This window comes from Anomalospiza imberbis, chromosome 7 (genome assembly GCF_031753505.1).
Source record: "Anomalospiza imberbis isolate Cuckoo-Finch-1a 21T00152 chromosome 7, ASM3175350v1, whole genome shotgun sequence".
NCBI lineage: Eukaryota > Metazoa > Chordata > Aves > Passeriformes > Viduidae > Anomalospiza > Anomalospiza imberbis.
The window spans coordinates 19503021-19519572 of NC_089687.1; the positions used below are offsets into that span (position 1 = coordinate 19503021).

At 36.2% G+C, this 16552-nt stretch overlaps 1 protein-coding gene across 6 annotated transcripts in view; it reads right to left on the reverse strand.

Annotated features, from left to right (window-relative positions):
* LRP2 (LDL receptor related protein 2) overlaps positions 1 to 16552 on the reverse strand; it is a 116182-nt gene that overhangs the window by 37424 nt on the left and 62206 nt on the right. For 4 of the 6 annotated variants that reach the window (XM_068195792.1, XM_068195791.1, XM_068195790.1 and 1 more), the window contains 14 exons: positions 13992 to 14158; positions 12182 to 12325; positions 11119 to 11228; positions 10051 to 10228; positions 9520 to 9733; positions 8820 to 9059; positions 8504 to 8692; positions 6597 to 7517; positions 5868 to 6033; positions 5240 to 5398; positions 4088 to 4377; positions 2944 to 3147; positions 2328 to 2570; positions 1620 to 1745 (listed from right to left, as the gene is read on the reverse strand). In XM_068195792.1, the coding sequence (XP_068051893.1) occupies positions 1620 to 1745; positions 2328 to 2570; positions 2944 to 3147; positions 4088 to 4377; positions 5240 to 5398; positions 5868 to 6033; positions 6597 to 7517; positions 8504 to 8692; positions 8820 to 9059; positions 9520 to 9733; positions 10051 to 10228; positions 11119 to 11228; positions 12182 to 12325; positions 13992 to 14158 (3351 nt within the window). Of the gene's footprint in view, positions 1 to 1619; positions 1746 to 2140; positions 2225 to 2327; positions 2571 to 2659; positions 2690 to 2943; positions 3148 to 4087; positions 4378 to 5239; positions 5399 to 5867; positions 6034 to 6596; positions 7518 to 8503; positions 8693 to 8819; positions 9060 to 9519; positions 9734 to 10050; positions 10229 to 11118; positions 11229 to 12181; positions 12326 to 13991; positions 14159 to 16552 lie in introns of all 6 variants that reach the window. The other 2 variants (XM_068195788.1, XM_068195793.1) reach the window with 1 other exon arrangement.

Sequence of the window (16552 nt, forward strand, 5' to 3'; positions counted from 1 at the left end):
TTTTACTGCTACTTTTCCAAATTGTTTTAAGTTGCTTTTGAGTCCATGTTATGCAAAAAAATATTACAGTCCCCAAAAAAGAAAGAGAAAAAATTATGCTAGGAAGGATGTCTTTTCCCAGCCTCTCTGGAAAGAGTTCGTTGTACAAACTAGCTTGATATTTGTCTGCAAAAAATGTACTTGATTTTCTCCCTGGGCATACGTATCAGCTAGTAAGTAGACAGAATTTGTCCTGGAAATAGGATTGCATGCAGCAACTGTACATATATTCTACATTTATACTTGAGACAGGAAAATGACCACATTCCAGTGTACTCATTTCTCCAGGGCTCAAACCAGGCATAACAGACTCAGTGCTTTACAGGAAATCAAAATGAGCACTAAGGAATTAGTATATCATGGTAAGGAATTTTCCTCCTACCAATTTTTCTTCACTTGCTGGTAGGAATCTTTCCTTATTGGCAGTGAAGAACAAACCAACACTACTCAGTAGTTCCAGCTCAGCATGCTGCAAGTACTCTCTGCACTTCAGCCAAGCCCCTTGATCCAGGCATGTATAAGGGGTTTTGACAATTTCTTCAGTAGCTACCAATACTTTCCTGTACTCTCTGATAGTTTCAAAATACCAGAAAGATTAAGTCTGGCCTTTTAACTTGCTCTTCCCTGTGCTTTTAATGATGGAAATCAAAGAGTTAACTATTGCTCATTAACATCTTGGTGTTTCTTTCTTTCATCTCTCATTCTCTCTCTCCCTCTTCCTTGCCCTTCACCACTTCTCAATTTACATAATTCAGCAGGGACATAAACAGTAGAAGGGACAAAGCACACCTTTGACAAGCAGAACAAGGCTCACTATAGCCACATATTCTTGACACATTGGTGTCCATAGATAAAAGTGGCCTCATTTTGGCTACAAAAATTGAACTCATGTTTTAGAAAAACTGTGGCAGTTAGTTCAAGGCATGTACCTTTAGAAAAAATAGTGAAAGCAAAAATAATCTACTCAGGCAATACTAAAACTAAATCAGAACCTGAAAATATCCATTATGTTTTACAAATTGATCCATAGTATTTCATATGGGAAAACTACTACCTAACTTCTACCTAATAAAAATGTCCTAGCAAAGTTAATCTGGTTTGTAATTAAGGCTGATTCAAAACTAGGCACTTCTATATCTTAACTGGAAGATACAATAAAGAACGAATCATATGCTAAAGCGAAACCACATGAAAGAGCTAAAAGAAATTTGAGACCATAGACAAATTCATTCAGTTAGAAGGAAGAATATTCTAATGTTAAAGTTATGGAAAAAGACGACTCTCTATAAAACTTAAGTGTCAAACACCTTGTAAAACAATAAAAAATAAAGACCAAAATAAGCAAAAGGAACAATCCTCAAATGCTATATTAAAACTCTGCAAAAATGTATCATCTTTTTTATTAGATAAAAGCATTATTTAGATAATTATGAGATAACAGTATCATGCATATATAACTTCAGTATTACAAAAGTAGATGTTTTGAGAACAGTTGGAGTTATATTAAAAGAAAAGAGCAGTGGAATAAATTACAGAGGTATCAGAGAAGTAACAAAGGCCCTTTAACTCTCTTAACTTACCACAGTGAGTAGGACTCTCATCACTCATATCTCCACAGTCATTATCACCATCACACAAGTACGTTCGAGGAATGCAAATATTTGTGCTTTGACATTTTGTAAAACCAGACTGGCATGTACGCTCCGCTTTAAGGAGGAGGAAAAAAGCAAAAGTGCTTTAGAGCTGTTTTAAACACTGTTATGCTGTTATTTTCATGAACTGTGAAAGCAGCCAATATTGAACTAATCACAGTTTACATCATAAAGAAAACAAACATAACTGATAACTTTTATAGGGCATATAACTTTAAACTGTGCCATTATGGGATCACAGTATACACTCCTAATTATTAAATATTGTATAATTAATATAGCATGACAGAAAGTAAAAGGCCATTGTCAAATTCCAGACTAACCCTGCAAAAACATAAACCCTGAATCCAAGTTATCTGAAATAATATTTTTTACATGCATGGAAGTACTCACAAGAATTAACATTACATACTGCATGAGCATTTGTTACTTCAAGGCAGACTACTTACAGCAACATTTATTATCTAATATCTTAGGGTGTTTCAGAACATGATTTAGCAACTCTATTTGCTTCAAACAGCACCTTTGTCCTTCTTGCTGATTTTGTCAGATTTCGTCACATAAAACCACATTTCCCTCTTCCTTCATCTAGAGAGTCAGACATAAATAGGCACTAGGTACTAAGGCTCAACTTACGACAATTCCTCTCGTCTGATGTGCCATTGTCATAACAGTTGTTTACTCCATTGCAGACATACTGAAGGGATATACACCTTCCGTTATTGCAAGTAAATTCTGTGTGGGAGTCACAGGTTCGGAACAGGCAGCCAAGCTCATCACTGTTATCTCCACAGTCATTGTAGTGATCGCAGCGGTAATGATAGGGTACGCATCGCCCATTGCCACAGGTGAAAGCTGTTGGCTGACAAGTATGGAAGGCTGCAGAAAATAAAAAAGAAAAACAAAGTGGATAAAATATAATCTTAAGTTCTATGACAAAGTAACAAGTAAAATCACAATATTTTTACCTGCCAGGGCAAACACAGCTGCAAAACGGACTGCATGAAAAGTAAAATACATATTTAAATTTAAAAATTAGAAATTGGCTATATATGACAAAAATTCAATACTACAGTGCTTCTGGATTCTAAAGCAAACCACTAGTCTTTCAGACCTCAATCTGTGAGCAAGCAAGGGATTGTTTCTAAACTACAGCCATAAGATCCATGATCACAAAGCCATAAAAGTGACAGAGACTACAGAACAGGCAAGACAGAGTATGGTTTCTAAAGCAGTTATTTTAAATGCTTACCACACACACTTTCCAACTCATCACTGCCATCACCACAATCATTGTCATTGTCACATTTCCACCGCTCAGAGATACAATGTCCATTTAGGCATGTGAAGAAACCAGTATCACACCTGGTACCATTATCCACAATACAGTGCTTGTTGTTATTGGCTAAATACCAGCGACCTTCAGAGGGGCACTGACATTCTGCACCAGCTGGACCTAAATTTATGTTTGAAATTTAGTTTAAAAAAATAAAAATAGGACACAACAAAAAGGAAACAAATTTAACATTATGTTTCATATGGGTTTCCGTGAAAGTGTTCACAGTTGTAATACTGGAAAAGGCAAAGAAATTTTCATAATTCCTATACGATCTATTTACTTAGATAGTAGTGTGGTGACTTAGCCAGACTTTTATCTCAGTTAAGGATATGCAAACCCATTGAAACCCACAGAAGTTATTTCAGAGTTCCTTAGAGGAACTGAGATCAGAATTTGGAGTATCTTAGTATTTGCTTGTTGTCCAAATGCCTTTTTAGTGGCAGCAATTTGCCATGTGATGCTTTCAAATATCACAGCTATATCCACTGAAACTTTATCCCTCAAAATCAAAACAAGTGTTCAAAATTTCTCGCAATAGACAAACTGCTCTTCTCAAAATTAACAAGAAGTTTGAGTTGTTTTCAGGCAAGATAGATCTTTAATGGTATTTAAGATGCTACAAATGAAAACAGGCACTGAATGACTTTTTCAAAGTCAAGGATCATAACTTCCAAAAATCTACAACACAGGAAACAGCTCTGTAACATTTATGTAAAGAAATAGCAACCATAAATTTTTAGAATGTCTTGTAGGAAACGGCTGATCAGTAAGAGCATATACTCTTAAGGTAAGCATATCCTGCAGCACCCACTTCATGTCTCATCCAAGGAAAGTTTAAACTCCAGAAAAAATGCTTTGGTTTAAGTTAGAGAAAACTATAATTTTCACTTGTGAGGAGTCTCAGATACAACCCCTAGGTGTGTTGGTGAAGTACCATGATCTTAAATGACAATTATTTTGATTTGATCAGCTGTCCCCATGTGACTAGAATTGTTAGAGTCTAAGCTCTACTACAGGCAAGAGTAATAGCTTGCAGTCATCAAACATAACAGCTTACCTGGCGCACAGATGTGACTGCAGCCACCATTGAACTGGTTGCAAGGGTTCATACACTGCTGCTGCTTACTTTTTGCCCAGACATGAATATCCATTGGTCTTTGTGGAAGATTCATGATCATTACAATCTGATCTGAACCATCATACTTATTAGCTCTATAAATGCTTCGTGTGTTCCAGTCTGTCCAATATATGTGCTGATCAAACACTGTCATTGCAAATGGATGCAGAGCAGTGCTAACAATTACCTCACGATTTGTACCAGTGAGAGTGCATCTCTCAATCTTCTGCCTACAATAAGAAAGAAATTATTACATTTTAAAGAAGTCTTTTAACTTATGTATAAAACCATGCCCTAATTAGTCTGGCAACTGACATCCAGCATTTCAGTAGTGTTCACCAATATCTCAGGTGCTGCTATGCTCCCCCAACTCCATTAACTAGAGTTTGAAACAGAAAAGTGTATGTTCCATTTGACATCCTGATTTCCTCTTGAAATAGACATCCCATTACAAGTGCCTTGCCCTCCTGCATGCAGATAAATCCAAACAGCCGCTTTCTTCCCAGAAGATTCCATAGAGACACAGGCCATGGGATTTATTACACTACAGAGAACACTCTTCTGATACAACAAAAAAAGTCTGAAAAATAACTTCTATGCTGAAGGAATCAGAGGGGAAAGGTCTGATTGCTGCAGTGGTTTCTCCAAGACCATGGGTAAATTTGAATGCTTAGAAAACAAAACCATTTTTTAAAACTTTCCTGCTGATGGAAGAAATTCTGTGGCATAAATTCAAGGGTAGAGCTCTGTCTAGTAGGCAACAGCAAGAATATCAGGCTGGGATTGTATTTGTTGGAGAAGACACTTATGAAAGTCCTGAACTGCATGTAAGACAAACTGACAGCGGGTGCAAGTGCATAAAGCAGAGAACAAAATCTACACTGTGACAAAATATAACTTCTTATTGCACAGTAGTTTCAATATTAAAACTTGACATTGAATTGCTATTAAGTAACTCCTAACATTCTATACTGTCGTCAAGTACCAAATTCAACTGAAATGCTGAAAACCAGCTAAGAAATGAGGGAAAATAAATAGAGCTATTAAAATATTAACTAAATGTAAACCAACAAGTATATTATCAATACATACAGATTCGCATCAGCCCAGTACAGCTGCTGTTCTTCATAGTCCAGGGTAAGTCCATTTGGCCATACCAAGTTTGTGCTCACAATGGGTGTTCTGAAGTTTCCGCCAAGTGTAGCTCGTTCAATCTTTGCATTTGAACTCCAGTCAGTCCAGTACATATACCTGTCAATAACATAATTATATATTCATAAAACAACACTCACAATCTCTGGTGGTATTTCCACCCTTATGTCCCTCACTGAAGTGTGCATTGCAAAACTACAGGAAAAGATCTTCCTCTATTTTGGCTCACACTGACAAGGGAGTCTTCTAGAGGGATCACTGGGGTCCACTGCAGTGAACTTCAGAAAATTTTTTCCAGCTCCTATGTGAATCCAGTAAAGTCAGTTAATCTCTTCCTTATCTTTCTTAATTATAACACAGTATAACTGGTAATGAAATTAAAAGCACAGTCTCATACAGTAATGCCCCCATCCTCTCAGGAAATGTTCTGATACTGAAACAAGAATTCTTCTGAAGCATTCAAGGAATGCAACAGAAAAAGGATTAGGGTTATAGGAAGTCTCTGGCAGTCTTTGTCAAGGTCGAAATTGTAGTTTCACCTGCAGTCAAAACACAGTGCAACACATACCCTCTGCAGGGATCTAATACAATGGCTCTCGGCCGTGGCACCCGGGCAATCACTGTGCGATTTGATCCATCCACAGCCATCGAGCTGATGGTCTGATTGAGGTAGTCACTGTAGTAAACTCTGTTGTTGATCCAGTCAAAGGCTATGCCATCCGGAGTCCCCAGGTCTTAGGCACATGCAAGCAAACACATGCAAGCTCAGCATGGTTTCCTGAGACACTTCAACACTTCATCTATTATAATTTGGCTACACCAAAGACTTCTTTGAAATACCATTGGTACCAGTACAAATCTGTCCATTTAAAAACCTAGAGCATTAATACTTGGCAGTATTGGGAAGGAGAATCAGGCAGGCCTGGGTATTCAATAGTGTTTCAAAGACCTTTCCTTCACATAGATTTAAGTTCTGGTTGCTATTCTTCAAGTAGCATGAATCCTCCCTCACTCCATTATATTAATTTATTACGTATAATTTTAATTTATTATGTATCATTTTATATACAAAATAATATCTATCCAGTTTTATATTTCCATTTCATTGGTATCAAGATGAAATAAGAATCTCAGAAAAAGAAAAAGTGAGAAAGAAAAAAGAGCATTTTATTAGGTATCTTAACTAAGTGGTCGACTTTGACCTTTAGCATAAAAATACCGGTTGAGCTAGTGGTAGGTGCTGCAGGTCATTATTTTTAATATCTGATTACTTTGAACCACATTTCAGTGCACTTACCAGATGCAACTACAGTTGGAGAGCTAATTCCTGAGTAAATACTAACATAACTGATTCTTCCTGTTCCTGAAGGATAACTTTGTGTAAAATATATTCGGTTGTTTATGCTGTCAAAATCCAGGGCCACAGCAGTTCTTAACACACTGACTGTGCGGAAGGGAGGACTGTGGTTTTCAGGATCTAGGTGGATACTTCTGAGGGCATTTTCAAGAGCAAAAATCAGGTAATCATCTGTTGAAATGGAACATCTCTTGCCATCACTGCCCAGTGTTCCAAAGGCACAACCACATTTCGGTGTCTGAATGTCAGGGAGGGCAAAACAGAGGTGAGAACAACCTCCATTGTTGTCCAGACAAGGATTGTTGTTGACATCAAGGGGAGAACGTGACTGGAAATTACTGTTGTAAATTGTAACATCCCTTAGCCAATTAATATTATCTCTTATTACTGTTGGCTGATCAGTATTGCCTGGCTGCTTGCTGGCTTGGAAGATTTTTTTCAGGTTTCGATCCACCCAGATCATGGAATTGCCGAAGATAGTGATACCATATGGAGTTGGATAGCGACTGCCATAACGTACAATTTCAACATCACCACCATCGGGCTGAATTCTTGCAATCATATCTAAGGAATCATCCACCCAGTAAATGTAGCCATTGCTGTGATCTATGGCCAACCCACGAGGTGTGACAATGCCCTCAGACACAAGAACTGTTCTGTTGGTGCAGTCAAGGAAAGCACGTTCGATCTTTGGATTTTGCCCATAATCTGCCCAGAAGATATATCTGTTTTTTGGGTCAACTACTATGTGTCTTGGCATGTCTATGGTAGTTTTCAGAAGCACACGGCGATAAGATGTGTTTAAACGCAAAACTTCTATAAAAGTCTCTGTCAGGAAGGCATTTGTAAAATAAAGATTTCCTGTACACAAAAAAACAAAACAAAACAAATCAGAAAAGCAAAAGAGAAAGTTAATAATAGCAGCAATACCTGAGAAACACAAGTTGCTAAAATACCGAACCACAAAATGAATAGCCATTATAAATATGTTAGTAGTTGGAAGCATAAGGTATTTGCCTACCATCTGATGAATTAGAAAGAAGACGGCTACTGACAGTAGTCAATTAATATCTAAATTCTCATGGATGGCCATGGATATCAGTAGTACAGTTGCCTTTTAAAACACACAACTATGAAATCCATGTTATGGCACAAGACTGTATATAGGAACAAAACTGAGTGTTTACAGCAGATGATTATCCTAAAATTCATCCCAACAAGCCTATCAATCAACTGAAGAACTTTTGCAAAACACATATACAGTACATATATATACCAAACTAAACAATTAATGGCAATTGTTGATTAATACTTTCTGAAGAGTTAATATTTTAATTAATCTCTAATATTTAAATAGGAACAGGAAGTGCACATGTGGAAATTATAGTTCAAAGATAAAAATTTCTTCTGCTTTTTTTACTTTTCCTTATAACTTATAATATGTATACACAGCAATCTGAGGGTAGATAAAAAGTCCTTTCTTATTCACAATGTCATAACAGATTTTGTGCATTCTTCTCTGGTACATGTTTTCACAATGGTAGTTCACAGCTACGTACAAGCATACAGACAAAAACAGAGGCCTAAGACAAATATTAAAGCATCAGTAGAGAAAAGGCTCTATACATCTTCTCTGATAAACTTTCACATTTACATATATATATATATATACACATAAACATAAGAGCCATTCATTACTTCCTCTTATTTTAAAATCAGTCCATTAAAGCACAAGCTAGAACCATAGTACTTCCATTCAAAATAGTTCCATTAGAATCGGCTTATGTTAGCCTAAAAATTTTATGATTTGTAAATAATAACATTCTCCTAAATTCAGCTGTGCTTACCTGCTACCCAGTCAATTGCAATGCCACGGATCCCATTTCGTCCTATTCCATTTGTAACAACATTTCTAAAATAAGAACCATCAGGTTTAATTTTACGTATTGCATTCTGAGAAGAAATTGTGCTACTGAAGTCACACCAGTAAATGAAACCAGAAGGCATGTGAACATCCACATGAAGTGCATTTCGTCCTGAAATATTTTGAAAAGTATTAATTGATTATTTTTAATATAAACTAAATTATTTAAAGTATGTGTGCTAGAAAGAAATGCCAAAATACTAGGCATGACATTTTTTCCTATTATAATATTCACATACCTCTTCCTGCCAGTGGTACCATGGCTTCAGAGTGATCTGATGTCTCTAAACTAAATCCTTTAATTGCCGAGAGCATAGAAACAACTACAAATGAACTGTATGGGGAACAGGTTCTGTTATCAGGATTTAATTGAAAGCCAGTAGCACAGGCACAGGTAAATAATCCACGAGGTACAGGCAGGCAAAGCTGCTGGCAAACTCCAATATTATTACTGCAGCCATTAGTGGAACCAGCAGAATCTGCAAAAGACATACGCAGCAAAACAAAAATCTCAACTGTATCATCACAAACACCCATGGATATACACCCAAATGCATACACTTGTATAATATTAACAATCAGCTGACAAAAATAAAGATCCTAATCAGAATACATTTTAGCACAGATGTGATAGCAAATGGCTTTACTGGTCTCTGGTCATCTAAAATCAGTGGGGCCAACAATCAGATAAAACAAATTTGAAGCTAAAGTAACAAAATTTCTTAGTCAACATGACTTTAGTAAAACTACATGAGCCAATAGATGCCTTAACTAGATGGCAGAGCATCTCTTTACCAAAACCAGGCAAAATGCTTCTGACACTTTTCCTGTAAGCCAAATCAAAGCATGTCCTTTGAAAGAGCAACCATTCTGTCTCTAAGGAAAGCTCGAGTTTTTGCAAGTTGAATATCCTGAAACATCTCTCTAGCAAATACTCACTGTCTCTATAGTACACACGTAGGCTCTTCAGTCTTGGGACATTATCTCTCAGTACTACTTTGTTTGCACCGGTGGCCTTGTCAACTCGTTCAATTACTTCATAATCCCGATCAGTATAGTACAGAAAGGTACCGTACACAGCAACTCCCCAGGGATGAGAAAGATGAACCACCAGAGTCACACGATTTGTACCATCCATATTGCCTCTCTCAATCTAAGAAATAATTTTAATGATTAAGATTATATTTCCTGTAGCAACAGTTCAGTGTTATAATATAAAACTAAAATGCAATGCATGATACTAAAAATCTCTTTTGTGCATGAAATCTTTAGGTACAAGGTAGGAAGAAAAGGCAGGCAGTATATGATTTCTGATCTTGTACTTGATGGTTTTCAATAACAACAGCTATCCAGATTTCGCTTGGTCCTGCAACTCACATTTATAAGAGAAAACTGAAGTAACTGAATCACTCAAGTGAACCATAGATGCAGAGACAGGTAAAGAAGCAATTATTAAAAAATATCTCCTACCATTCCTGTGCTTGTAACAGCCCAGTACAACTTTTGTTCCTTAATGTCAACGGTAAGGAATTCTACATGGTCCAGGTTGCCAGTGAAGAGGGTTTGTATGCCTGAGCCATCCATGTTTGCACTGGCAATCTTTGCTGGGACTCCACTGTCAGTTCCCTGGTCTGTCCAATACAACTTCCTGTAACAGACATTTTCAGATCTGTTAGCAAAATGGCAAGAGAAATCAGTGGACCAGAGTTGCTTGAGCATATGCTTAAAACTGATTATTCAGTCAGTCTAATACTTCAGCACGTGCTGAACAGAGCTCATATTGAATCAAACCGCAATGAAAAAGAGCTTATTTGAGAAAGAGAAGCATGCAGGTTCTCTCAACAAAGAGAAACGCCTGCTTCTCTTGAAAGAGAGGAATGCCTCTTAAATAATTTTTAAAATCCATAACCTCCTCTATTTCGTCCCATGATACCATCAGCAGGTAAATGCACTGGAGTATTATGACTATAACATAAAAGGAGGAAAATAATAATTCTGTTTCACAGATGGCTGCAACATTTCAGAGTGAGTTTGGTTTCAATTATCAATTAAAACTACAGAATCTGAAAAAATATAGATGAAACAGAAAAAAGGCAAATTGTCCTTTTTGAGAGCAAGCAACAAAATTATATTTAGTGCTATGCTTTTTGACATGTGACATTTTTCCCATGTAATAGGTCTTTCTACTAGGCTCAAGTCAGACATCATAAGATATTTTACAGAAAGACTTTGGAGTACTCTATTCTGGGTTCCCATTTTTCAGGGATTTTTTCACAATCATAATATTCTGAGATTGTTTTTAATTTAAAAATGGTACTATACAAGCATATTGTAAATTAAGGAGGATGAACATTTATGTAATAATTTAGGAAGCTATGCACTTATATTTTACAGTTTAAAAAGAGTAAATAAATTCTGCACACATATGAAACAAAAAAAACATGTCAAATCCAGGATGAAATCCGAAAACCCTAAAAAACAAGACAAATATGGAGAATACACTCATGAACAAATACAATAGCAGTTTTGGAAATTTACCCTCTTGCTGGATCAACTGCCAAACCAATTGGTGTGCCAGCTCCCAGAGAGGTACCATCATTGGTAATCAGTGTTTTCCTGTACATTATGTCACCATTCAGCTTCAGGACCTATGCAAACATTGAACTTATTAGACCATGCAATATAGAACTTACAGTACATCTTCAAATTACACGAATGAAGCCTAAATCAACACGGAGTTGAAATTGCATAAGACTTTCTCGAATACCATGAAGAAAAAGCACACTGTTCTGTTCTCTAACCACCTCCCTTCTCTAACACGCACCCTTGAAGGAGCTGCTTGCAGCTAAGAACCTGCCTATGATAGCAAGGAAGGATGCTAGGTATAAAAACAGTTCATCTTTCAGTTTCCTTAATACCTTCAAGGCCTGAATAGGTTGATGAAATTCTGATTTAGGAAGTATCCCATTTCATTTGTTCAAATTAGCTGCCTTTTAATTTAATAGTAGGCATTTATATTTTGGAATAAGAGCACTAATGACTGGGGTTATTTACAGTCATTACTGTATTATATATTACTTATCCTCCATTTCCCTACTTTGAATGACAATTTTATCCTTCACATACCATGAGACTGCTTGTCTCTAGAAAGCTACATGATATGTTATCAAAGCATTTGGGAATGGATCTTACTGCATTCAATGGCAGCATTCCTTTACTATCAGAGGCATTGCATCAGGATCATTATTTGAAGTAAGGAAAGTAACAGTAGTAACTCTAGTAATCATAGATGTTGTGTGTTAAACACTAGAAGCCTAAGGCGTTGTAGGGAGAAAACAAAAATAGAGATTTATACACAAATAAAGTTTACAGGATAGATCTATGCACAAATAAAATGTCCAGAATATACTGCTTTCAATCTTTTTGACTATGTTTAAATTTAAGTTTCTGTTCAAGTTTGTATTTTTCTACACACAGATTACACTTTAAAATAAATCTAATTTAAGTTTTTCATGAAATAAATATTACTAATTTCAACCTCTATATGTAGCAATGAAAAATCTAGGCTCTTATTTTCCAATTGTTCCTCTTAAATAATTACCTCAATTGACTGTGTCCCTGGGTTACTGTAATACAGGTTTGCAGATATCCAGTCTAGTGCCAGACCAATAGGAGCACCAATAACAGCTGCTGGAGCAAAAACTGTCCTGTTGGCTCCATCTGACCTCACTCTGTGAATTTCACCCTTGGAAAGAAAAATAACAAAAGTTAAAAAAAATGTCAAGAGCAGAAAACACTCCTCTGTTCCAACTACACTAGCACTTCTTTTATACTGCAATCTTTTCTAATGCTAGCGCAGTTCTAGGAGGAAGAAGGCAGAGGCAGAGATAGGGCAGAACCAGGAAAATAAAATGGAGCACAGAAACTGGAGAAATATCTTTTTTGCAGTGGGTGATCCATGACTGACACAGGTGTCTCAGCTCTGTTTGGGAGCAACAGAAGCCTGAGGCCTGCAGGTCAGGGAAACAGCTGGAGGGCACAGCCCAGAGACACACATTTGTCAGGCTTTGTCAAGACCCACCTAAAGCAGACCTAACACCTAACACTTGGCCTGTGAAGGCACCTGCCATTCCACTTGCCAGGATTTAACTTGCTGTTAATGGATGTATCAGTCCTTGACCTCCTACACTATTGTATATGTCAGCTGTATCTGCTGGCTGACATCTGTAAAGAGTATTTTTTTCAGACTGCAGGGAAGATGAAACAGATTCCCAAGCACTTAAGTAGTTTCTCGGGCAAAGGTTTGCTTAAATAGGTCTAATTAAATACTTAATTGAACTAAACAATCTAAATTTAAAATAACAAGTAATTAAACAAATTGCAATTTCTTTATTAATGGCATAGAATACACTTTAAAATTAGTTATTTTTAAAACTGTATTTACTTCAGAGCTGCAAAATGTAAGAAAGCAGGTTGGGGAAAAAAGCAAAAATCTTGTGTGAATGAAACAGAACAAGTTTGTGTGAATTCTGTTAAAACATTATTACAGAAATATCCTTATCTACCATCATACTTCTCCAAGACCTAATTATTGCTTTTCTTGACAAAAAGAATTGGTTTTAAGTTTCCAAGAGTGAAGACATATTGCAGAATTAAGTTTCCTATCACATCTCACTGACTATCATAGAATTTTTCCTTTTGAAGTGTCCATTCACAAAAATTATGTACCTTTTTCCTCTTTTTTTTTTGACAAGTTAGCCTTATAGAACACATACAGTTTCTTAGTTCGTGACCAGCAATAAAAGCAATTAGTCAAACAATTATAATTAACTATTAAAAATTACTTTAAATTCCTTTTTAAATCTATAAGCCTCACATGTGCTACCTGGAAATTATTGTGAGTTTGCAACCATTTTCTATTTAAAGAAAAAGATGCTTCTCTATGACGTTAGTTCATTAAGCACTCAGACTAAATGCACATACATTCATTCTAATGTTAAGTGTCACTGTGTCCAATGCCCTGCTCCCGTGGAGAAGTGCTCTGGCTGTGTTTGCAGAATTGACTCCTAAGTCAAGAGAGCAGAGACAGTGGACTACAGCACAGCAGGGCTGAGAGTGTGGGTCTGTCAATGCTCTCCAGTATTTCCTGTTCATGCCTCTGAGCCAGAAAAAACATTAATCTCATGTTTCTGCTGACAAAAATAAGAACTACTTTACAAGAGAGACAAAGCTTCTTTACTTGTCCTAGGAAAACAACCAACCAAATAAGAAAAGTTTTTTTAAAAAACCAACAAACAACCCACCACACCACACCAACAAAAAACATGCTAACATATTTCAGTCCAAAACACTTTTCAAAAATAAAAAAGTTTTTAATTTAGTGCACATTTTGAACATAAATACTAACTTACTGGATTTTCAACCCAATAAATCATCTGTTCAGAGTCATCAAAGTCAACATCAACACCATTCTGAACTCCTGCTATTGGAACCATAGCATCATTTGTCTTCTCCTCAGGGTTCAGAGAAATTCCATAAATTATATTATCTCTTACAGCAATAAGGAAAGGGTGTTCAACTGTGAAAACAAAGAGTAATTCAGAGTTGCTCCTGGTCAAGAAAAAGGCATTATGATATGCTTTCCCCCTCCCACCCAGAAGTTCCCTGATGCTGAGAATGGCTCATATTAAGAGTGATGTTTTGAAACCACTTACCTTGTTGCCTCACTAGGAACAAGGTTAACAGTTACTTAAACTGCTGTAACATTTTAAGTTTCAGCACTGTGCAATCATAATGCAAATTCTGAGCAGAAGGAAGTAAATAAAGCAGGATCACTCACTGCCAGACAAAAGATGGACATTTGTTCAGCTGCTCCAAGCTGCTTTTTCAAATCTCTGAGAAGGGGAGCCAGCCAAAGCTCTGAGGATTCTGCAGGACCTGCCTGTGGTAGGTTCTAATGCATATTAAGCAGGACCCACAAGCACGGAACAACGTCACAGCAGCAACTGTTGATCATTATTACGAAATATAACTGCAGTATTGTTTTCTTGTTTTATCCCTAAGGGAACAGACATACTCCCTTATGGCATATTTACTTTTGGGTAAACGTGTACCCTTATGCTTAAATCTTATTAACAAAGGGCAATGCATCATGTGATCTGAGAAAATGCATCAGAGAGCTGCAGAGTGAGAGTCAGCAACTGCATTTCTCACCTGCTAGGGACTAGGGGAAGAGAATCTCCTGAACACAGATTCCCTCCCCTCTTCCTTTTGCTTTGGTCTTTGGAGAACAAATCCTAGCCTCTTCTTCCCACACTTATTACCACTTAACAGGGAAGCTACCACTTAACAGGGAACTGGGCTGCTGTAGAAATAGCCCATTTCCTCTTTTATAATAGATCAAAGAATTGGTTGGCTGGTTTGATTTTGATTTTTTTTTTTACTGGCTGCTTACCCCATTTATATAATTTTTGCAGTAAAAATTCTAGCATGAAAAGCCACAAAACATAGCATCACTGCACCTCTCAAAAATTACTCTCCATACTTCTCTCTGGCTTCTAGAAGTATTTGTCAAATCTAACTTACTGCTTCAAGTTTTACACCTATGCAAATCTATACAATCTGATGATTCCTCATTCTTATGATAGAAAACAGAGCAAATTTGCTGAGCTATAGAGACATAAAAACTGATGTAGCTTCATCAGACTGGCATTAATATAACTTTTGCAAGTCCTAAACTTAATAGAATTTACAAGAAATATAATAATATATAATATTAGTGCATTGTTGTATTAAATATGCAATATGTACATGTACCATGTTAATATAATATTTTAATATACAAAAATTCCATTGTTTCCAAGCCAGCTTGCTACCATCTTTTATATCAACCTGAAATGCGGCTTAAAATAAAGTAAGTACAAAGGCAAGTTTTCTTCATCTTATATAAAGCTAAAAATGGTGCAATCCTGGAATCAATGAAGTTGGTAGTATTTCATATCCAAAGTAAGTAAGGAGAGACCAGCAATATCACTGTTTGCAGAGACACTGGGCAATCAAACGCATGCAGCTCAGTTTAATCATTTTTCTGAAAGATTGTGCTGGCCTATTAAAGTAAACAATGACAGCAAGGATAACAGTAAATATTAGTAGAGAAATGACAAATGTCCATTTGTGTGTATTATTATCATAAAACAGCCTGAGTTGAAAGGGATTTTAAAGATCATCTAGTTCCAACCTTTCTGCCATTGGCAGGGACATTAATCATTAGCAATTATTAAAATTATTAAAATACTTTACAATTAAAATAATCGGGTCTTTTTTTAAACTTTTTCTGGTGTGCTGACCTTCAGCAAATACATTCTTTTAAAATTACCCAAATCTGTAGACATTTTCTACATACTGTTTTAACTGTATAAATTAAATCTAAATAGAAAAAATAAGCCCATATAGTTTAAAAGAATTGTACTTCACAGAAAGATACTGCTATTTCTCTCTTACAGAACATTTATGTCAATAAAAGGCCCACAGTTGTACCTAATCTGACACAGGGAAATTTGAAACATGTCAAAAACAGAGATAAGAAATGTCAATAGCTGAATTCAGTGGCAGAATTGGGTCAACCTCTACATGCACATGTGCTTCATCACTGGTATGTTTCATTTCTTTTATCATGATCCCTCTATAAGCCTGCACATAATCAAACAAGTGCAGATTTCTAAAAGAATCCCTCTTTTTTGTAATAAATTAAACAAATTCACACTTCATTTCAAACTATAAAAATTGGTAATTCCTTTGCTGCTGACTAAGAAAAACTTCAGCAATACAGCCCTTTAAAGAGCACATTGCTAAGTATCAAGCAGGAAAAGAATGTGATATTGGCCTTTAACATTTAAATAGTTTTAAAAGAAAAGGATCTTTTGACTTTTTGACTGACAGATTTCCACTGTTAGCTCATCCCAAAGATAATTTC